At 47.3% G+C, this 23,004-nt stretch overlaps 1 protein-coding gene across 1 annotated transcript; it reads left to right on the top strand.

The window, feature by feature from the left end:
- Positions 1-9,444: 9,444 nt before the first annotated feature.
- LOC144138034 (uncharacterized) lies at positions 9,445-21,406 on the top strand. The gene is made up of 3 exons (XM_077670088.1): positions 9,445-9,481; positions 16,961-17,130; positions 19,975-21,406. Exons 2-3 carry the CDS (start codon positions 16,961-16,963, stop codon positions 20,138-20,140), a joined length of 336 nt encoding a protein of 111 aa, XP_077526214.1. The 5' UTR covers positions 9,445-9,481; the 3' UTR covers positions 20,141-21,406.
- The last annotated feature ends 1,598 nt before the right edge of the window (positions 21,407-23,004 follow it).

Below are 23,004 nucleotides of genomic sequence, written 5' to 3'. Positions count from 1 at the left end.
GTGGTCGGAATCGGACCATGGTCGCTCGCGTTATGACAGCGGCGTCTATCCGACTGCGTTATGTCGCGTTCGGGGCGCTCAGCATTTCCTGTGGATCGGCTTCGGAATTTGGCAGTTTGGCTTTTGGATTGTGGACTTTGATTTGACTCAGTTAGCATGGAGAAGCTTCGTTTTTTAACCATCTTTATGTTATAAAAGGGGCAGACCTAAGAAGATCCAAGTTAAAGCTAGTGAAGACAACTTGTCTGCTGTTTCCTTCGTCTTCGCATCTCAATGGTGAAGGTGGCCGAATCTTTTTGTGGATGCGGTACGTGCGGTACAGGGTGAGCAGGTGAGCTGCAGTGAACAGGTGAGCTGCGGTACAGGGTGAGCATTCAGAAAATGGAAGATTCCGGTGTTCTCCTTTGTAAAGTTCAACCGTTCGCGGTACTCAGACAGCTTTAAGCTACTGCTTAATATCCGCGAGTGGCTTGTACCGCGAATCTTTCATTTCGTGCTCACTACAAAATGCACGAACAGCAAGTCACTGACCTGTCTTGCGTTGCTGAACCACATTATACCGCTGCGTATTTTTTTTTTTTTTTGTGCGGCAACAGATTCAAAACAGAGAGTTGAAGAGACTTGAACTCTGATTTTTTTAGCGAAGATTGTATGGCTTCCCCGCGCACCCGGGGAAACACATTGTGGTTGTGGGAAAGCCACCTTGCAAAAACCATGCTTATTGCCAAAGAAAGCGCATATTCTCGCTCCCGTCGGGGTGGAAATTCTCCCCAGAAAGAGAGAGAGAGAGAGAGAGAGAGAGAGAGAGAGAGAGAGAGAACAAACGCCTATCACCAAAGGAAACGCATGTCGCCTCTCGCGTCGGACCTGTGTGTCTCTGTGATTGTACGACGTAGTGGGTGACTAAATGTGTGCGCCTGATAAGGCGATTGAGCGGGAAACAAACGTCCGGTGTGTACGCACTGCTAGAACGCGGTCATCGCCAAAGTCACACGCCGTTCAAAACATTGCTTTGACCTCAAGATTATACGTCTCATGAAGCTTGTATATGCACTTGGAGTCTATTAGTTATCATTAATAGGCATCATTTTCAATATCACTGCAGTCAAAATAAATGTGTGCGTGTGTAGGTATGGCTCTTTCTTAGGGATGATCGCCGTGAACGCTCAAGAGAAATAGAACTTCTTCGTACCTTCCACCCGAAATCTGTGTCGTCTCTATGTCGTGTGCAAAGAGCTTGCGTGTCATCCAATTTCACAGGGCCGGAATGGAGAGTTATTTTAAAGCGAAAGCTTTATAGTGGTACGGATTACGTCCTGTCAAAAAACTAATGCATTTCCCATAGACCCGTTGGTAGACCGAAAAGCTCTGATAAGATCTTTGGACACACGGCGCGTGCGTGAAACCGGGCTTTTATTGCGTCAAAACGGTTATTTGTAAATCCGGAAAGGAACGCTTCTAGATAAGACAGTACACGCGTCGATCATGAAGAAGGGGTGCGATAGTATACCTTTATCTTATAAACCACTTATCGGTATAAATGTAGATCGTTCTTAGATGCGCTTACTTAGTGCGCGAAAAATCGCCGCATGGGTTCATTCTTCGTTTGCGATTTGGGTCTTTGAAAGTTTGACGATCGATTGGACGCACTTTCAGTGAAGGTTGAACCGCTCTTAAGGAAAATTTTGACGCACTTTTGACGCAGTGAAAGCTTTCGCGCCTATGTCAACTTTTTTAGGAAAGGGAAGTTTTTTTTTTTCTTTATAGTTACGCGCCTGGGTGGCCACTAGGAAAGGAATTAGCGATCGCAGTAACTTGCCACAGTACTAACTTCGAATTGAAGAACGCGGAGATTCCAGCCTGTGGTGTTCGGAAAGAGAAACTCAAAAGCCTTGATGCGCAGCCTCTGCCCCCATAGAATCTTCCATCCACGTTGACCATTTTATCCCTGCGTGGGCGTTGTCCTCACTCCACTTTACCACCGCGCGCGCGTCCCGTATAGAGTACCTAGTGGCGATCGCGAAAAAAATGGTCCCAGAACAAATGGCCTCGGAACTAAAGGTCCCGGAACCTATGGTCCCGGAACAAACGGTCCTAACTTTTTTCCGCACTGGACAAGGAGAGTAGAATCATGGACCTGAAAATTAATATGAAGAAGTCTAAAGCAGCGCTCAAACACTCGGGAGAGCCCAGCGGTTTGAGACAGGTGGAGAGGCAGTGGGAGTGGTAAGCGAATATATCTACTTTGGCCAAGTAGTGACTCCGCATCCCAAGCATGAGGCAGAGATAATCAGAAGGATAAGAATGGGGCGGAGGGCATTCGGTAGGCATTCTCAGATAGTGAACGGCAGCCTGCCATTGACCCTAAAGAAGAAAGTGTATGACTGTTGCATCTAACCGGTACCCACCTACGGGACAGAAACTTGGAGACTCACTAAGAGGGTTCAACTTTAATTGAGGGGGACTGAGCGAGCAATGGAACGTAAGATTATAGGTGTAACATTGAGGGACAAGAAGAGAGTGGAGTTGGCCAGGGAACAAACACGTGTTAAGGACACATTAGTAGAAATTAAGAAGAAGAAATGGGCGTAAGCGGGGCATGTAATGCGAAGGTAAGATAACCGTTGGCGAGTGGATCCCTAGAGAAGGCAAGCGTGGCAGGGGCGGCAGAAAGTTTGATAGGCAGATCAGATCAAGAATTGCGGAGATAGATTGGTCGCAGTTAGCACATGGCCGGGATAATTGGAGATCTATGGAAGAGGCCTTTGCGCTGCAGTGGGCGTAGACAGGCTGATGATGGCTATTATAAGGATGACGATGGTAGGTGGGACCATTTGCTCCGGGACGATAAGTTCCGGGACCATTTGTTCCGGTGCCATTTTTTCCTACACCCGCTCAGTGGACGACGGAAGCAAGACCGTCATTGGTCATAAGTGACGCATGCACACAGATTTGGCGTCAAATAGTTTCGAGGCACATCCCGAAACACTTGTCGCCAAGCCTATTATAAAAGAAATTACGCCTAAAAAACCACGCACCACAATGTTTGGTAGCATATTTCCGTTCTGCCTTAGCGCAACCAGCGTCCGACTCCTCGCTCGACGCGGCCGTGCGTCGACCGACGGAGAGGATGTTGTGAGGGAAGCTGGAAGCTGCTTTTCCGGAACTGACAGGCCCGAGTGGCCGCCCTTGCGCGATTAATTTAGGATCGTTGGTCCCGCATCGTGTAGACAATCGGAGCTGTGCAAACAAACGGAGCTGCAAGAGGAGAGGGATGCGGCGCCGAGTGCTGCCGATGAGTGGTGCTCCCGCAGTTGCGTATACAACGTCTTCGCGAGTGCGATGCCCAGCTGCGTATGGACGTCCTTCCGCGGATGCTTCCTTCCTTCTCCGCTCCCGCTTCCACAGCTGCCGACATTTTGTTTTAGGGGCCCTGTGTAATGAAGAGCTCGCAATAATCGTGCAGGCTTGGAGGGAAGGGTTGATAGGGAGCAAAAAAATAGAAACCGTTTTTGGTGCTTTGGCGCAAATCGCACTAACTCCAAACAGACGAAAGGATAGTTTGGCAGTCCGGCCCTCCTTCTCCGCAAGAAAAAGTTTGAATCAATCAATCAATCACTGAATCACTGAATCAATCAATCAATCAATCAATCAAATCTTTATTCGACATTGCATTTGTTGCAGTTGTCTGGGGCACTGACAAAAACAATGTCCGCGTATCTGCTCCTTTCGTTGCAAATGTCGACTAAAGACGATAGTCGACCGGCGCCCCTGCGAAGATGCCTCCCTTCTCTTTCCGCTTACCTCTCATGCTGTTCCTCTGCCGTCTCGTTCCTCCCAAGATAACACGCTAGAGGTTTGCTCAAGTGAATTTAAATTTACCGAGTTCATATGTTGCAACAAATAGGGTGCCTTGACGCCAGTGCTGCCGTACGGCGGAGACGCGCGTGAATCGAGGCACCCTACTACAACGTTTATAGAACCACGTTGCCCTACTCCATAGAGTTTTTTACTATATACACTAAGAAACTACTCACTATACTATATACTTACTATATATACTTACTATATACTTGCTATAGATACTAAACTATATACTTACTGAGGAACTCTGTGCCCTACTCCTCGAGTGTTTCAAGCGGAACGTGGAACCTATCTAGTGGAACCTTTCGTTGCTGTTGTTGTTTGATTTCTTAAATGCCCCGGCCGCCAGGAGCGCGGGCAACAACAAGCGACGGTTTTCTGCAATTAATGTAGTATTACATTTTCTATCGGAAAAACCAAGCATCCATAAATTTTTAAATAACGAAACACTGCAAATAGCACTTATGTATTGATTATCTGCCTTATATTTGCGTAATGTCCTGTTCTTGTTTAACAATGTTGACAAGTATGAACATTGACACCGGACTTAGACGTTTATACATATATGACTGTGGGTATATAAAATTATTGCGCTGCTTTTGTTGCACTTTGGCCGGGTGACTGAATCGAGTCATAGACAGACACAGACAGGCAGACAGACAGACATACAGACAGACCAAAATTTCTGCGTTTAAGTAGCCGAAGAAAGACTGTCGTCTTTAAAAGTTTGTAAATATCAAGCTTGACGAGGGACTGTGCGAGTCCTGGTGAGGTTTCTAATGGACAATAAAGAATGTGACGGGCGTAGGGGTTGTAAAAAAATGTACAGGGATTTTCACGCGGGAAGTGTCGCATACTGCGTAAGCACTACCCGCTGTAATATACGAAGGGCCCTCTCAAAGTCGACTTCGCTAGCGTAAGCACAATAATGGTAGTGAAAACATTTTTAATGGCAAAATACAGGGTGGTACGTCGATAAATGAGAGTCTAAATTTTTTCCTGAGTGAACCACTGCTCCGTTGGCGCTTTAACTTTACACGAAGGTTTCATTTTGTGCTCTATTTTGTTCAACACCAAGAACAAAGACGGCCCTTACTTGCTCAATTAGAAAACAAAAACGATTTTCGCCCATGGGAAACTGTACCCAAAACTTTGAGGGCATCATCAACGCCATCTTGGCGATTTTGAACACACTTTAAAGTGGCGCCAACTCGGGTATCCATCACAAAACACCCGATGACAGTTTTTTTTTTTTTTTTTTTGCGACAGTATGCCCGTTGGCATAAATACTATGCTACAAGTATAGGTTAACTCCCGTTTCGCGAACAAACGCAAGGAGGGAGCGGTGGTGGGGTCCCCATATCCACCGATGGAGGTCAGGTGGTCTGCCAGGGTGGAGGCCTGTGCCTCGAAGGTGTCGTGTTCTGGCCGCTTGCAATGAAGGGCACGTCCACAGCAAATGTTCTGTGTCGGCATCTTGGGCAGGAGCCGTGCAAAAGGGGCAGCTCTGGTCGAACGGGGCATGGTAGCGTGGTGGCCACTCCCGGGTAACGGCGGGAGAGAGGGCTACACCAACACGAAGTCTTCGCAGCAAGACCTCCTCCCAGCGAGCGAGTCGGCTAGGGAGGTCCGTTCCACACGGTGGTGGTGGTGGTGGTGGCCCGAAAAATGGCGCATACCCACTTAGGGGGATTGGCCAAGAAGAGTTATGTTTTCATTAGAATAAATCAAGCGAGGCAAAATAATGGAGCAGAAGAAAGAATTTGGTCTAGGTTAATGAAAGAGAGAGAGAGGAAACACGAGAAAAAAACACACAGTGAGAAGAATAGGAAACTATAGTAAAAATCAGCCTAATCGGAATGTTTTTAACACTGCAGACGAGCTGTCTCCGAAATGAAGGAGTGGATGGCGTTGCACACGTCCCTATGGCATCGGCCCAGACTAGTCCCCCCAAACGACAATAGCACAGGTACAGCTAAAGGCAGTCCAAGACGTAGCAGGGGAATCTGCAGCAGCCTTCTCCGATGGTTGGAAAATCGGCGGCAAGAAAGAAAGAAATGCTCTTCGGATTCAATTTCTTGGCAAAAGTGGCACAAAGGGGTGGTTATCAGATTTGCCCTGAATAAATACCGATTAAGTGGTGGCACACCACAACGAAAAGAAGTTATCAATACTTCACACAAGCGAGTTTGGCATAAACGTCTCTCCCAGCGGTACCTGAGGTGTTCAAGTTCAGGAGAAGTGTTCAGACCATGGTCGGAGGCATCTTGATTGAGCAGGTATTGGCGATAGTGTGCCAACAACACGCAAGAAAACGGGGGAAGAACCTCGACGATCGGCAAAGCCAGAGCTGTTTTAGCTAATATATCAGCGGTTTCATTGAGGGTTAACCCACAGTGGCCGGGCAGCCAAACGAGCCGAATCTCCCGCACATGAGTGGGGACGCAGGAATAAAAAGTTTTGGCAATAGGATGTAAAGTTTCTGAGGAGAGAGCCATGCACACGGACAAGGAGTCGGTGAGTAGCATCACGGAAGAATTCGCCGGATCAAGTTTCAGGATTGCAAGAAGTAGAGCAAGAAATTCTGCATGAAAAATGGGGGTAAAATCTGGTAATCGCAATGAAAAAGACCAGTTCAACGTCGGAGAGAAAATGCCCACCCCAACCTTTTCGTCTTTTTTCGAAGCGTCAGTTGCAATGACTACGTGGGATGGGTATTCGGACTGGTGAGCCAGGAGAATGTTATTTAGTATGTTAGGCGGGAGAAGCTTAGCGTTTTTAGGGAAATATTATCAAACGAAATCCTTACTACTGTGGATGGTATCTGCAAGGCGGGAACTGACAGGAGGGTGGTGTTTAATGGAGTAAGCAACGAATCGGCAAAAATGACCTGTGGGCGCCGGAGACGAGACCAATATATACCAAAAAAGGACCTTGCATGCTGGAGGAAAACAGCCTGTGGTCTGGCCAGCGGGGACTCAAAGAACTTTGCGAATGCATTAACGGTTAGGTATTTGAACCTGGAGTTCAGCGTTAGGACTCCGGCTTCTAAGTACAACACTCTAATCGGGACGTAAGCGGGCAGGCCTAAGCAGCAGCGCAATGCTTGACGTTCAAGCTTCACCAAAGGCAAGAGCTTATAGGCCGCAGAGCCAGAGAACAAAACGCATTCAAATTCTAAGACTGGGCGAACATACATGCGGTAGATCATCAAGAGTGTATCTGCTCTCAGACCTGAACGCTTGTGGCTAAGGCCCCTCAAAAGAGCGACAGCGCGGGAGCCTTTCACTGCAATGTGCTCAATGTGGAGACGCCAATTCAATTTACTGTCATATATAACTCCAAGGTATTTTAGTGAATCAACCTGCCGAATGGATTGTTGACGATAGGATAACGAAATAGATATTGGGTCCGTAAGGGGGAACACGAGAATGGCACACTTATTAATATTTAACGAAAATTTCAGAGTGTCCAGCCATAATTCTAGAGCATTCAGATACGACTGAAGGGAATGAAACAGGGAATGAATATCCTGCGAAGAAGAGAAAAAGGCAATGTCATCTGCATAAACGTATGTTTGTACATCCGGCTGACTAGGTATGGAACTTAAGAGCACAATAAATAGCACTGGGGAGATGACAGACCCCTGGGGGACTCCACGCGTCTGCTTATAACGAGAAGAGGCGTAGCCATGTTGGTAACAAAAGAACTCTCTGCTTTCTAGAAAAGCCGCTATCCGCGCAGTGATGTACTCCGGGAATGAATAATAAGCCAGGAGATCTAGGAGTATGCCATATTCCACGCTGTCGTAAGCTTTTGAAATATCCAGAGTGACCAATGCTGCAACCTGCTTATTCCGTCGTGCCCACTGAATGCGACTTTCTAAGTCTATATGTGCCCACCAAATGGAGCATCCTTCTCTAAAGCCAATTTGTCTGCAGTTTAAGATATTCTTATCAGCCAGAAACTTGTTAATCCGGGGAAGCAAAACGCGCTCAATGACTTTAACTAGAGTAGATGTTAGAGCTATCGGCCTAATGTTATCAATTGAATAACCGAGCTCCGGCTTCTTGGGGAAAGGCAGAATTTTGGCCAAACGCCATTCAGGTAGAATCCATGCGTTTCCAAGTGAAACGTTAACTACATTTAGCAAATCTGCCGGAGCTTCATTATACAATAATTTTATCATTGCGGTGGTAATACCATCCGGCCCTGGCGCAGACTCTGGGAGGGAAGAAATCACTTTACCCAGTTCGCCTATAGTGACCTCTTCAAAATCAGCTGAGCCTAGAGTACGACGGCTTGTAGGAGGAATCCTCGACGCAAATCGCAGCTGTAGGTCACTAGCAATATTCTCTAGGAAGTCTACAATTTCTTCCGGCGTACGAACCAGGGAGGGTGCTTTCAGAGGGGGGGAACATGATTTCCTAGACCTCATAAACTTGAATAATGCTTTTTTACGATGTGGTTCTGATAGGGCTGAAAATCGGCCAATGCTAAAGGACTCCTTTGCACGTAGTACAGTTCGCTTGAAAGTTGCGCGGTAAAATTTAAAATTAACCCAGTTAGCCGGACTCTGATTGTGAAGAAACTGCTTCCAAGCGGCTTTCCTACGTCGGAAATCTCTGGTACATTCGTCATTCCACCAAGGACCACACGAGTTGTTGTGGACTGATGCAACAGTAAATTTTGCTTTACGTATGTAATCGTTAATAGCTGTGATCACGCTTTCAGCCCTGCAGGTTTGTTCCATAGGTGGAAAAGTAGAGAGTGCATTGCCCAACGCCGAGGAAAATTTAGTTATATTGATGAATGAATGTACTCTGTGGCTAGGTATTTTCGCGGTGCAAACTATTTCGAAAAGAATAGGGATATGATCACTGTTCGTCTCGCAATCAACTGTTGACCACGAGGATACCAGCCCTGACGTTGCAAAAGTGAGGTCAAGGACAGACCGCGACTGACCACTAATAAAAGTGGCATTGCCCATATTTCTACAGTGAAGGTCATTATCGCCTGCCCATTCCCACAGACGTTTCCCTGAGGTGTCTGTCCTAAATCCCCAAGATACATGATGGGAGTTGAAGTCTCCCGCGACTACCACAGCTTTCTGGCACACCGCGATAGCCGAATCTAAAGGTCTGACTTCGAAAACTCCGTGCGGGAAATACACGTTTACCAATGAAAAAGGCTTGCACCCCGGCAGAAGCAAATCAATACCGAGAATCTCACATTGAGAGGACAAGAAGTCAAAAGTCTTAAAGGCATTACGGCAGAAATTATTAGATATTAATATTAGTAAACCCCCACCGCGACCTTGACGGTCCAGTCGGAAAGTTTTATAGTTATGAAACGTAAAACAAGTGCCGGAGTCCAACCAAGTTTCTTGTAAGAAGATAATTTCAGCGGAAAATTTAGCAGTTAAAGAGTAAAGGTCGGAAGAAGAGGATCGAATCGAGCGGCAATTCCATTGTAACACTTTAAGAGACGCCATGACTAGTTATATGTTAGCCTCAGTCACCGCTTTGGTTAGGATATCCTCTGGCGTGGTGCTGCGTAACTGGGCGTTCCTGCAGAGGGACCGGGTGGAGGGGACGTGCCTCTCTTGTTGGAAAAGGTAACAATCATGTCTTCAGGCGATGTTTCTTCACACGAATCTAGAGGTAGCGGGACTGTGGAGCAATCCATAGGTGGGTGACAAGTGGACTGGGAAGCTGTAGGCGAAGGTCGCGTATCATGACATGGATTGTTCAGTGTGATTTGGCTGGTAGAGGAAGGAAAAACAGCAGGTACAGATGCAGCGCTTTGAGACTGCGCTGGTGCAAGCACTGTTGCATTACTTGCCAAGGTGTTGGTGCAGAGTGGGTTTACCACGGAAGCTGTCATTAGTGGGGCTACTGGAGAGCTCTGAGGAGGAGCAGTGACGGCCTCAGGAAGACTGAACGATGGCTTTGTAGAGTTGGAGTTGAACTGCTGCATGAAAGTGAGTATGCCCTGGAATGCTTGGAGCAGTTGAGAGAACTGCGACGACATCATCTGCATTTGCGCTTGCATTTGCTGAAAGCCTTCTGAAAATATACCTGACATACGGTCAACCGCTGCAGGCATGGCTTTTGCGATAGCAGCATCTACCAGCGAAGGCAAGGAAGGGTCCGTTGTAGCCACCTGGCGAGAGGCAACACCCGCGTATCCGAAAGCCCGCTCTCTGACAATGGCTGCGGCTTCCGCCCGCGAACATCGACGTTTCTCTAGAACTTCGAGCAGACTGACTTCCTGAGCTCGTGCAGGACAGTTGGAGTAGTCCGCTGGGTGTCCTTGTTGACAGAGGCAGCACTTAACCTCATCTGCGTTGCATTCGGAAGCTGAGTGCGCGCTCCCACACGAGCAGCAACGAAGGGACGATTTACAACCCCCCAAAGAGTGCCCAAATCGCCAGCACCGTTTGCACTGCAGAGGACGTGGATTTAAACGATCAACTCTGAAAACGAGTGGCCAGACCTCAATTTCAGAGGGGCAAGTGAGACCTGCAAATGTGGCGATGACTGATTCAGTGGGGACCCTGGTGTTATTGGCCTCTCGGCTACAGCGATACACTGCAATCACCCCAGCATCTGGAAATTTGTGGAGCACGTCCGTGGCGCTCAACTCTGCGCTAACACCCCGTATGATGCCCTTTGAGCACGCAAGATGGTGAGGGATGAACGCACTCACCGGAATGGAGCCGAACATGCGACAGTTTAGCAGGTCAGAAATGCAGGGCAGATCTGAGGACCTACACACTAGGCCACCCTTGCCGAATTGCCGGACCTCGGTCACCGACTGGTAGTGCTGCGTGGCACCCTGCAGGGCCGACTGGACTGCCTCGGGATGGTTGAGACGAATGGACGCCCCATTAGCCGGAACCAGAGCCACAGGAACCCTGTTCACGCCACCACTGGAGAATAAATTCAGAGGCAGCTCCTGCGCAGAAAGGGAAGCCGACCAGGGCGATGGCCCCTGGCCGGGAGAGCTGAACGACATCAGCTCACCTGCTTCCCGAACCTACAATTTAGGAAATGCTCCAGCGTTAGAAAGTGCTCTCTAAACGAAATGAAAAAGCAATCTGAAATCTAAAAAACTTGGCCAAAACCCGCAAGGGGAAGCAGAGAACAGGGGCGAGAAGCCAAAGACACGTCAACCCTTCAGCTCGAGCCGTCGCTCGGACCGTGTGAAGACGAAGACGAAGACGGTGGAATTAGAGCTCGTGTGGCGCGACGAAGATCTTCTTTCTTTTCACGGGAGGTTCGGAGAGCATCGGGTGTTTTCTGCTCAATACCCTAGGTGGCGCCACACTACAAGTGTGGTCAAAATCGCAATGAAGGCGTTGATAATGCTCTAAAAAGTTTTGGTTCTTGTTTCCCATGGGCGAAAATCGTTCTTCTTTGTTTTCTTACAGAGCAAGTGCGTGCCGTCTTTCTTCTTGGCTCTGAACAAAATAGGCCACAAAATGTAACCTTCGTGCTAAGTTAGAGCGCCAACGGAATGCCGGTTTGCTCAGGACAATTTTTTAATGACCCTCATTTATTAATGAACCACCTATATAGTCTAGTCTATCATTTGTCTATGCAGAAAAGTTATGACCCCTTCCAGGGCAGTTATAAAGTGCTCCCGCCGTAAACTTTCGATGGGGAAATAAAATAGCGAACTAGGTTTGCTGTTTGCAACATAGCTGTGGGTTACTTGTACACACTTTATTCATGAAACACAAACCTTGCGGCCTTTTTTTACACGTTATTCTGCTTCGAGATGCTGGTTACAGTGTGCGAGTTCTATACAACCGAGGTGTGTGCAAGCAAAGCTCGGACATAGGTAATAAAGTTAGTACTTTTCTACTATGCGCGTATCTTCCAATAGTTCTTTTTAAATATCCTTAATTACCCGCCGCGGTGGCTCAGTGGCTAAGGCGTTGCGCTGCTGAGCACGAGGTCGCGGGTTCGATTCCCGGCCGCGGCGGCCGCTTTTCTGATGGAGGCGAAAAGCAAAAACGCCCGTGTGTACGAGATTTCGGCGCACGTTAAAGATACCCAGGTGTCAAAATTATTCCGGAGCCCTCCACCACGGTGCGCCTCATCGCCTGCGTTTCGTCGGCGCGTTAAACCCTACAATCAATCAAATAGCCTAAATTCTAAACTTTTTTTGGTATACGTAATACGTTGATTGCATTTGAGATCGGACATTATATGTGGCAACTAAATACCCATAACTTGTTACTGTTCAGACCGCATAATGTCATGAAAAGGTGTATGACAAATAATATTTTTGCGGGTGATTGTTAGGGTTACAGTGCATTCCTTCAAATTGAGAGCGGTTTATAATGTGATACTCGAATTTTCGTGTTCTGCTTCACTTAAGATGATCTGATCACTATGATAGCGAATTTCATTATAAATGTCGTCTGCAACCAGCATTATCTTGACAGGAATACCGCAAGCAATATGATTAATAAATAGTAAACGGAAAACTAGTCCGAAAATATATCATTGAGGAAAGCTTGATTCTACTTACGCAGTTCTTGAGGTCACGCCATTCGCGGACAGTTTGACGTCGCCAAGAAGGTGAGATTTGATCCAGAAAAGAGATAATTTATTTTTAATCATTGATTCGAGCTCTGTAAGTAGTTTAGTGTATCACGGGTTATCGTATGTTTTCTCGTAGTCTAAAAATATTCCATAAACTTGACCTCGTGTTTTTAGTATTGTACCAAAATCGTGCGTGGTCTCTAATTGCTGGGGTATAGTTGGGACCCCTACAAAAACCGGTTTGCAATGTTGTTGGGGTTGATGAGTTAGGAAACATTTTTAAATATTGTGCTTTTTTTGTCCAAGTCCAAGCTGCAGCTGTAACCGCTTTCACACGGGGCGCAACTAGTATTACACGGTGTTTTTTCGTGCCGTTATAATCGCTTTCGGAGCGAATAAAGCTAAGTTGTTAGTGCGCCCCTTTACTTTCTGTTTTCGTTCCTCCAGTTGTGCCCGGCGCTTAACCTGTTTCCAAGTGCTTTTCCGAGTCCAAGTGCTTTTCCGCGTGTGCTAATACAGTCAAACCCGACTATAACGAACCCGGATAGAGCGAATAATGCTATATATCGAACAAAAAAAAATTCAGTTAAGAAAATACACGAGAAACATATTCCTTATAACGGAGTTCATATCTGATATATCGAACTCGGCGCGCCTAGAATTGCCTCCAAAATGCATGGTCTCGAAGCGTCGATTGAGACGTTGATTGGCTGTGATGGAGATTTTGAGCCTCCCATTGAGTGACCTGACTCCCGGCACTTTCCGTAACTGTTTCCGACACGCCTGACTCACGATTAAATGCTCCCAGTCAGCGAGTCGGGACCAACATGTAAGCATCAATGAACTGTGAGAAGAAATCGCCAGCGTTCCCGATGTTGTGCTGAAAGGAGTGCCCTTTGAGGATTGCCTGAGTGTCGACGACGACGTTGACTTCACTGTGGGCCCCTCGGACGCCAACACCATCACCGATGTAATGGCTGCTGGCGATGCTGGAGGCACCGAAGAGGCAGAGGATGTCGCGAGCGGAAGCCGTCCGATGCTTAATAAAACGCTTTCGCCAGTCCATGCGCTCCGCCAATATTGCTTCGATATTGAAGGACACCGACGGCAACTGATGCAAATGATGTCTCCCCATGTAGAGAATGTTGTGCTAGTTGACGCCGACAAAACGAAAGTGGAAACAAGAATCACCGCTTTTTGGGAAAGTAGGTAGTTGCAGAAGAAAGTAGCTTTAGTGCTTGCAACAAATAGATAGTTTTGTGTATGGTAATGGCATACTTTTTTGTGTTCGTTTCTGCATGTGAGGATGGCAGGAAGGGGGGGGGGGGGGGGTGGTAAGGGTGAGGGGGTCCCACGTATTGCGAACCCGTAACAAAAAACTCGTTATAGGCGGGTTCGGCTATTTCGAATTATTGGTTATATCGAACTAATCGTGGCGCATATTGCAGTTCGCTATAACCGGGTTTGACTGTAGAGTGGTTCTCAAATGAGGTCCCCGAGCTAATTTCGGCGGCCCGCGAAGCCTCCCCTCCGGAGTCTCCTTCTTCCTCATTATTCCACTCTTTTTCTCCTTTTTGCCAAATCTTGTTGGCATTGAAAGAAGTGGCTTCGCTGCACAATCATATGCTTACAAGTTTAACCTTGGTTTTTTGCACAACACTTCGGCCACGCGAAAAAGCCAGACACGCAAAAGGCAGTGCATAGGTGTATAGGCGACTTTTAGCTGCAAGAGCAAATTGCTTGAAATCATGACACGCCACACACCATCCCTTGCCCCATATCCCTCGTTTGAGCAGTGGGAGGGTCGGTTGACCAGCTCCAACCCGAACCACCAACAGCATCTGGTAGACCGGGTGATACAAGCCGACAAGACCCAGGGCTTCGTGGACTAAGGAGGTCCCCCACCTAGCGGTCAACCCAACATCATCGACTGCTCAATTAAATGTTTATTCCTCCTTCTCCTGTGACACGCATCAGAAACTTGGAGGCTCACTAAAAGGGTTCAACTTAAATTGAGGGCGATATTCAACGAGCAATGGAACGGAAGATGATAGGTGTAACATTGAGGGACAATAAGAGAGCGGAGTGGACCAGGGAACAAACTTGTGTTAAGGACATATTAATAGAAATTAAGAAAGTAAATGGGTATGGGCATGGGCAAGTAACTGAAAGCAAGATAACCGTTGGTCATTAAGGGTAACAGAGTGGTTCCCTAGAGAAGGCAAGCGTGGCAGGGGACAGGAGAAAGTTAGATGGGCAGATGAGATCAAGAAGTTTGCGGGAATAAATTGGTCGCAGTTAGCACAGGACCGAAGTAATTGGAGATCTATGGGAGAGGCCTTTGCCCTGCAGTGGGCGTAGACAGGCTGCTGATGATGATGATGATGAGGAAAAATGATGACTCGCCTCAGCATACGACACCGACCAACATTGTCCGTCGGGGTGTCCCGCATACCCTCTGCAATTCCGGAGGCGGTTTCCGATATAATAATGGTAGATAACCCCTTTGCTAAGTAAATGAATTCATCCGTATGATATAATCAGAAAAGTGGCTTTTTGTTCATATGGGTATGGGCGGCATTTTAGTGTACTCAGCATGAATATCAGCCAAAAACAGTGATCTATTCAATGAGAGGCATAAATATTTTCCATTCGGCGCGGCGGGCAAAATGTGCGTTGAGAATTGCATCCACGCCCGGTTATATTTTTACATCTAGATTGAGTACAACTGACAATTTTCTTCATTAGAACGTACGCTCCGTGTGCGTAATACGCTTGTCAAAAGATACAAAGCTGGGTGTGGCACCGTGGTATTAGAGGAAAATTTCTCAGATCCTACTGTACACCGTTCTGTGCGAACGATTGGGGTAGTTCGACTGGGCTTGACACGCGTCCACACATTCCAGCGGCCGCATATATCGCTATTGGTGCCATCTTGAACCAATACTTGAGTGTCCATGTCATCGAGAAACCGAGTCGCAGGGGCGGATGTTGTGGCTTGCGAGAGCGGGGACGGTGGATAAGACAGGACAAGTCCAGCGGGGTCTACAGAGGTGTGTCATTGGGATAGCGAGGCGCCAACTATGCGTGCCGGCGGAGACGGCGGGGCCGATGACATGCCGTGCGAGCAGGCACGGGGTTCAAACATGAGGTCTATGAGCACAAGCAAGAAAGAGCCGTAGCTGGCGGTCTCGCTGCCGCACAAGAGACTTACCCAGAGAGAAAATCTTGATTCTAAATGGGTCACTGGATGCTTACGGGCTGTAAAAAGCACGAAAGTGTATAGCTGAGCACTTGACGAAGTTCTGTAGAGTGTAAATTCAAGGAGGAAACTCCAACAAGTCCGGCTCTATAGTGAAAACTGAGCTGATGGAACCCATGCCTGCATTGTCCGAGCGCATGTGGCACTCACGTAATGATACAGTATTGGCTAGAGAAACTGACACGATACTTAGGTATTTAAACAAGCTGGCTGCCTCCTGGGTACTTCTGAAATGCGTTCTGAACGCTCAGCTGTATAGCGGGGTTGCAGGGGTAGCACTCACAGGGTTACCCAGCCATCTTGCCCGGAACAATACTTGACTACGCTGCCGCGTCCGCTGTTCTTGCCTTCTTGCCGAGCAACCGCTTGCCTAGTGTCCTGTGCCTTAGCTCTCGTAGAGCGTCGCTCCCGAACTACCTAGGGGCTGAGTGCGCACTGATGAAAAAAGCCTCGTTTAAATTTCTCCACGTGATTACTCGCGCCTTGTTTATCATCCAGCATTTGATTATTTTCCCTTCTCCTCCCTCCCCTTCCTTTTTTTTTTTTTTCAGTCGTGACCAGTGAACCTCGTTTTCCAGTGAAGGTAGTACTCTCTTTCAGAGAAGCTGGCCTTCTGTCCTCTCTCTACTCTTCATCTCGTTGCACCTTGCATAGGCTGTAAGGACGGCAAGTTGGGCTAGTTGGTTCAAGTTTAACATTTCAAAAACGGTGCGAAGGAAAGAGGAAGAAAAGACGGCACAGCGTTGAACTCATATCTAGCTCCTATTCTCGCCTTGTCACCTTCACCACTCGCGCGTCTCCTTTGCACCCAGGCTAGGGCCATCTCGCTCTGTTGGAGGATTCACCGGAGGCCGGACATCCAAAAGGAGGGAAGCATGCGTTTGGTCTCGAAGTGCCAATCATTCAGAAGAAATGACAAAAAATGCCAATTCAGACCAACGTATTTTGGAATAATTTGACGCCTCTTTTATGGGTTCGGCTTTACGTACAGGGCTGGGTATTCTGAGGCTAGCTTCTTACTGTACCCAGTATGCAGTATGGGGTGTGAAGAGCGTGCGTTTTGCTGGTTAGATGCATGAATTGTTAACCAGGTATTTATGAGATCGCACACAATGTGCGGCAATTAGGAACTTCATATCTGTTTCAGATACAGTGCTAACCAGGGTACCCCGGGCTCAGTTTTGGGGCCCATTTCGTTCTCCCTGTACATCAGCGACTTCTCTCCTATTTTGAAATATTCACATTAAAATGCATCCCGATTATCCGTGCTGCGCAGATGGCTCACCCGCTGACCCCTATTCCGCCCCTTCGCGGCGCCGACTACCGTGCCGACTGGCCCTACGAGGAGAGCGCCATCTGTCCCTGGGCCGTGGCACCGCAGGGTCCGCCTCCGGTGAAGAGGCCCTGCTACGCCTCCATACGCCGAGGCCCCACTGTGTCCACTAGGCGAGTACCACTATTCACGTGCGCTGCCCAGTTACGATGAAACAAATGCTGGAAGGCGAATAAATGCCCAACTTGGAGGTTACACTGACTATGTGTGTATGCAGTTGACAAAATGTTCATTTATGATACCCGCAAGGCCAAAGGCATTGCAGAGGGGAGCGGGTGTAGAATACAGGTAAACAAACACTGAAAAAATGAAGTACAATATAAGCGAATTATACAATATTAGCTAGATCAACGAGAAAAAAAAGAGTAACTGACAGTCTTAACAAGAAAAGAGACGTTACAGATTTATACAATTTTTACAGATTATACAGATTTATACAATTTATACTATTTATACAATTCGAGCAAAAAAATTTCGGAACTGTTCGTTATCATTAATAGATACAGCACTAGAAGGAAGGCGATTCCATTCCCTACTAGTCTTGGCCAAGAAAGAGTGAAAGAAATGCTGGGTGTTGCAAATGTCAATTCCAACTTTGTGGCTGTGGTCGATACGATCAGATCGATAATGGGGTGTAGCGATAAACTGGTCATGCAGAACATGGTGGTGATACAGTTTGTGAAAAAGAGTTAGTCGGGTAATTTGACGGCGTGCTGACAGAGACGGGAGGGCAAGGTTAGATTTCATGGCAGTAATACTGGCTGTTCGATTATAGTTGGACAGAATAAACCTAACTGAGTTATTTTGAACAAGTTCTAAAAAATTTTTAAGTTTATCCTGATTTGGGTCTCAAACGAAACATGTCTTTTTTAAAAACGTCCACAGACCATAAGAGATAGTGCCTAAAGATGACAACACCGAACGTTTGCGCAGACACAGAGTAAAAAAAAAAAGGCGTACGTCTTTCGTATTTTTAAGCAAGAATTTCATGCAGAGTTATAATGCAAGAAAAATATAGCGCAAAGAAAGAAGACGATAGAACACAAGTACAACGTACGGGCGCTATAGAGAGTTATAATAAATATAGAACCAACGTGCCCTTAACGGCTGACGTTAATACGTTGCACATGGAGATTATACAAACCCGATACCGTAAGGAAGTAAATGTTCAAATTTGTTCGTAATTCCGGTGATTATTGAGCATGGCGGGTTGTGTTTTGACGGCGCAGCTCTACATTGTGGTAAACCCTGCGGGATGTATCTGGATGCTGAAGTCATTTCGCCGTTATTCATTTCATGACAACGATGTTAATAATGCGGTCACTATAATAACGTAAATATTAGCGCGAATGCGCAGTTCTCAAATGCCCTCAGACACGATAAGTTTCCCTCACCCTGAACTCGCTTTGTCGCTGTCAGGTAATACTGACATCAGGGGCGGTATTCTCGTAACTGTCCCTTTTGAAAACGTCCCTTTTGCGTCCCTTTCATCGTGACGTACTTCCGGTTAAGCAATGGGCCTTTGATTCAAATACCGTAAGTGTTCTTGCAAACGCATTTAAAAAAACTGAAACCGTATCAGAGTATTTTTTATGTGTTTAGTGTTCCGCGAGCGAACCAACACTAAGGTGACGAAAAATCGTCTGCTCCAAATCGTCTGCTCCGAGTAGCCACGGCTCATAGCTCCGCCGTGCTTGCATGGCGTCACATCCGGGTGTTCGCTTTTAGCCAATCAGGGCTCCCTCAAAAGGGTCACTTTTGAAAGGGACACAAAAGGGACAAAATACGGGAATACCGCCCCAGGTGTGGTTTCTCTGCTCGTGTAGGGGTGAGAGGGACGGCGAAAAAACACGAAGGAGAAAACGTTCGGGAAAGAAGCTTAGCAAAAGCGGATTTTCATTGAAAGCATTGGGTGGTTGTTTTATCCCAGAAAGCCCGGTTCGATTTCTAACAGCGGAGATGTTTAAGCTTGAGTTCCAGCCATGACGAGCGTCGTTCAAAACACGGCGCAGCAAAGTAGAGACAGGAAAATATCTAGGCTAATAAGTGTGAACGAAAGCGGCTAGGAGGCAAGGAGCCCACGAACCGGTGTGGGGAGTACATGGCGCGGAGCGGCGCAGGTGTACGGGTGGGGATGCGCGCGTCGGGGATTGGCTGCGCCTAGTGATGACGTAAGCTCTGACGTGCAGGCGTTCTCCTAGCTGAGAGAAACGGCGTGCGCTCAGCGACATTAGTGTCCGATCTATCGATACGCTGGGCAGGCCTAATCCAAGTTAAAGCTAGTGAAGACCACCAGTTCCACTGTCTCCGCAGTATTCGTATCTCAATTGTGAAGGTGGCCGAAATTTTTAAAACAAGAATATGATGGATGGATGGATGGATGGATGGATGGATGGATGGATGGATGGATGGATGGATGGATGGATGGATGGATGGATGGATGGATGGATTAGCGCCAAGCCCTGCCTGTATTTCTCATAGAACAAACACGTTTAAAGCTTACGCATAGGCTACGTAATTAGTTGAATAGTTGGGATCTATATTATTCAGAGAAATATTAGCCACTCAATTACCTCAATCAATATCTGAATAAGCACGACTCAATCTGTGCGCTCCAGTACAGCCGCGGAACAGTGGTAGTGCAACTAGTTACGCCATAATTCTTAGCAAACGCTGAAGACCGATGCTTAGGTGGGTTGCCGGACCACGCGGCAAGCCCGGGATGTGAGAAGGCGCATCCAGAGTCATAGCCCGTAGGCCTGCCTTGTTTTGAAACATCCCCGCTTATGAATGTAACCTCATGCGCGCACGGCATCATTCAGACTAAAGTGCGGTCATTTGTAGTGCCTGCTTTTTTCTTGTCTGTCGTGGAGAACAATGCCCCGCTGTTGCTAGCAAAAAGCCCGCGCCTGCTGCTGCTCATTGCGTTCTCCAACGTCCCATTCACTCCTTTGCAGATTACCGGAACCTTGCGCCAGCGGGTCCCCGTCGGAGCTGTGGGAAAGAGGTCATCCAGCAAGCAAGTCTCGTCCCCAAAACTCCTGGTCTCGTCCCCAAAGCAAGTCTCGTCCCCAAAACTCCGTTTTTGCCCACGGAGATAAAACCGTTGTGAGGGAAATTTAAGGTATACAGCTTTGCTGTAAGGCTCGTGTCTTTGAAGCACGAAGCATTCTAGCGCGAGGCATTGGAAAACGAGTGTCCCGCTGTGTTCTTTTGGTGTGCATTTTTCCCACGGAGATGAAATGTTCTGGCGCCAGGCATTAGAAAACGGGTGTCTCGGCGTGTTCTTTTAGTACATGTTACGTACTAGCGCGAGGCGTTGGAAAACGAGTGTCCCGGGGTTTTAGCACCATGACTACGATACTACGACGACATGAGACGCTGACAGCCCGAGCCCCTAAGGGGGTTCACCCCTAAAACATCAACCAAAAAATGAAAACAGCACAAACGGGGATTCTGAAGTGAACATGTGAGGTGGCCAGAGAAGATTATGGTTGGGATGGCCACACCCAAGGAACTATGAAGGTCAAGCACAATAAAGGAAAAAACACTGCACGTTTTAGGTGCGTAATGGGAGGGGCTCCACGAGATCTGTCAGTAAGGTGCTGACATTTGAGGTCAGTGGGGGAAGCGGCAACTGGCCAAATAGATAATCACATTGCAGGATGCCACTGGACCTCAAAGGTTGTGCAACAGAATGTGTTTCAAAAGGCAGGTAAAAAGTAGAGAGATGCTCGCAAGGAACAGCGTTTATGCGGGAGTTGTTGCACTCTGAAGTTGTAATCCCTATGCAAAACACTGCATGTAAGCTAGAAGGGCTGGTTTTAAATAGGTGCCAACAAAACGACTTCCCAGCTGATCTTTGGTCAAGGCATGTTTCTCGTCTATAAGCAATTATGCGAGGATTTTGTGGCTGAAATTGTTTTACTTGTTAATGATGCTCTGCAACTGACAGAAATACATACTTGAACTACTCCAATAATCTACCCACATGAAACAAACTTGCTTCAGCACTTATCAGAGTGTGGGTTTAACACTCCTGTTTTCTTTCTTTTGAATTTGCTGCTTGTTGACATTGCCACCTGCGCAGTTGTCGAAACCTTCATGTCTCTTTCTAATAATTCTTTCTAATAAGGTTTCATAAAAAACTTGTCATCAGTGTATATGGTCAGCTTTTGTCAGTTGCATTATGTTAATTTGTGTTTTTTGTACTGCTTTTATTGTTGACCATAGCACACTTTTGGTTTTGTTTTTGTTGTTGTTTCTTTGCACTCTTCATTTGCTTGCAGCATTCTGTATGACATACATTTGTAAACGTTGTTTATGTCTATTGTGTCCCGCCCTGCTACAGCCTATTTTCGGAATGAATAAATCTTTCCCAATAAATCATTTCCCGATAGAAACGAGATGAAGCTGTATGGAGAAAAAGACGTAAATGGTGGGTAAGGTTTTATTTTGTGTTGTTGAGAGCAGCCAACAGTTTTGGGGGCACCCAAGGACTGTGTATCCTAATAAAAAAAGTCTTGGCTAGCTAGCAAATAAGTTCTAATACAAGTGGCCATTGAACTGAGCATAACGTGGGGGGCTTAACTTTCTATGGAGACTTCCTATGCAGCGACTTCTGTTGGAAATTTAATACGGCTTCTGAACGTCAATCATGCTGGGCTGAGGAGGTATATGAACCTGCAAGACAAATGGCATGCAGCATAACATGTAACAGCTAGATATAGGAAACTAGCATCCCATATCAGAGAATACAATTGGGTGGAAGACATCATAGTTGAAATAAAGAAAAAGAAATGGACTTGGGCTGGCCATGTAGTGAGATGAACCGACAACCGGTGGACAATTAGGGTATCAGAGTGGACACCAAGAGATGGGTCTAGAAGGAGGGGAAGGCCATTAACACGATGGAAGGATGTCAATGGGAGAGGCCTACGCACTGCAGTGGGCCTGAGTAGGCTGTTGATGATGATGGAAAACACTGAAAAAAATTGGCGCAGCTTGCACTGGTGGTGCAAGGCTGGAGAAGCAGCAGAGCTGGGGTTCGACCTACCTTCTCCTTACACTGACAGCGGATCATAGGAGAGAGGGAGCAGCCGGACCCCAGCAGTGCAAAGCCATTCATTAAAGTCTGTACAGTGTTTTATTCAGTAGCAATCATCGTCATCCCTTTCGTCATCGTAGTTATCTGATGGCACAATCGCGTAGGGCAAATCCTTTGGTTGCGTGCCCTCGCCTCGGTAGACCACTTCTTCGTCAGCTAATCTGGTGGCCGTCTTCATGTGTGGATTTTGAAGCGATGGCTGGACAGATTCATCGTCATCGGCGTGGCGGACCCGTGGCACGCCGGTCGCTACACAACGATGAAGGTGGGAGCTCCTCATGCAACGTAAGCCCATGCGCAAGCAGGGACGACACCGAGTGGTCGCCGCGAGGCATGCGCTCACATGCGGTCTTCCTTTATTTTTTTTTTTTGCTAGAGCCACTGCGCAGAGGTCGTGCCTGGTGCGTCGCGCCAGGGACGCTGGGCGGTCGCTGCGAGGCACGCGCTCGCGTGCGCTGGGGGTTTTCTGTCTACACCGGACAGGTTTGTCTCTGCAGTTAAAAATGAAGAACCCCAGGGCCTTCATATTTTGATAGAAAACAGCTTTTATTGCCTCTAGAAGATTGCCTTCCCAGCAATGCATTTATGTTTAAAGGCGAAGCCGACTTTCGAACGGATAGCTGTAACTTGGTCTTTGTAAGCTGGCTTTCCCACATTGTGCGTTGCGCAGCGAAGCATGACGAATGGAGTAAGGTTACAGTCCCACTTTAGTTCCCCTCCCAGGGGATTCCCCAGGCATCGAATCAAGGGGGGGTGTCTCAATGGCTCTGGGGGGGAGGGGGGGGGGTTCATAAACTAGAAAAGCTGTTTTTTTATCCCACTAGTTAAATAATAGACGTCTAGCTGTTAACCAAACAAACGCTCATCCCCGTGACGAATC

The sequence above is a fragment of the Haemaphysalis longicornis genome, unplaced genomic scaffold (assembly GCF_048455015.1).
Source record: "Haemaphysalis longicornis isolate Haplotype H1 unplaced genomic scaffold, Haemaphysalis longicornis Haplotype H1 scaffold_5, whole genome shotgun sequence".
NCBI classification, from domain to species: domain Eukaryota; kingdom Metazoa; phylum Arthropoda; class Arachnida; order Ixodida; family Ixodidae; genus Haemaphysalis; species Haemaphysalis longicornis.
This window is presented reverse-complemented; position numbering and strand designations above follow the sequence as displayed.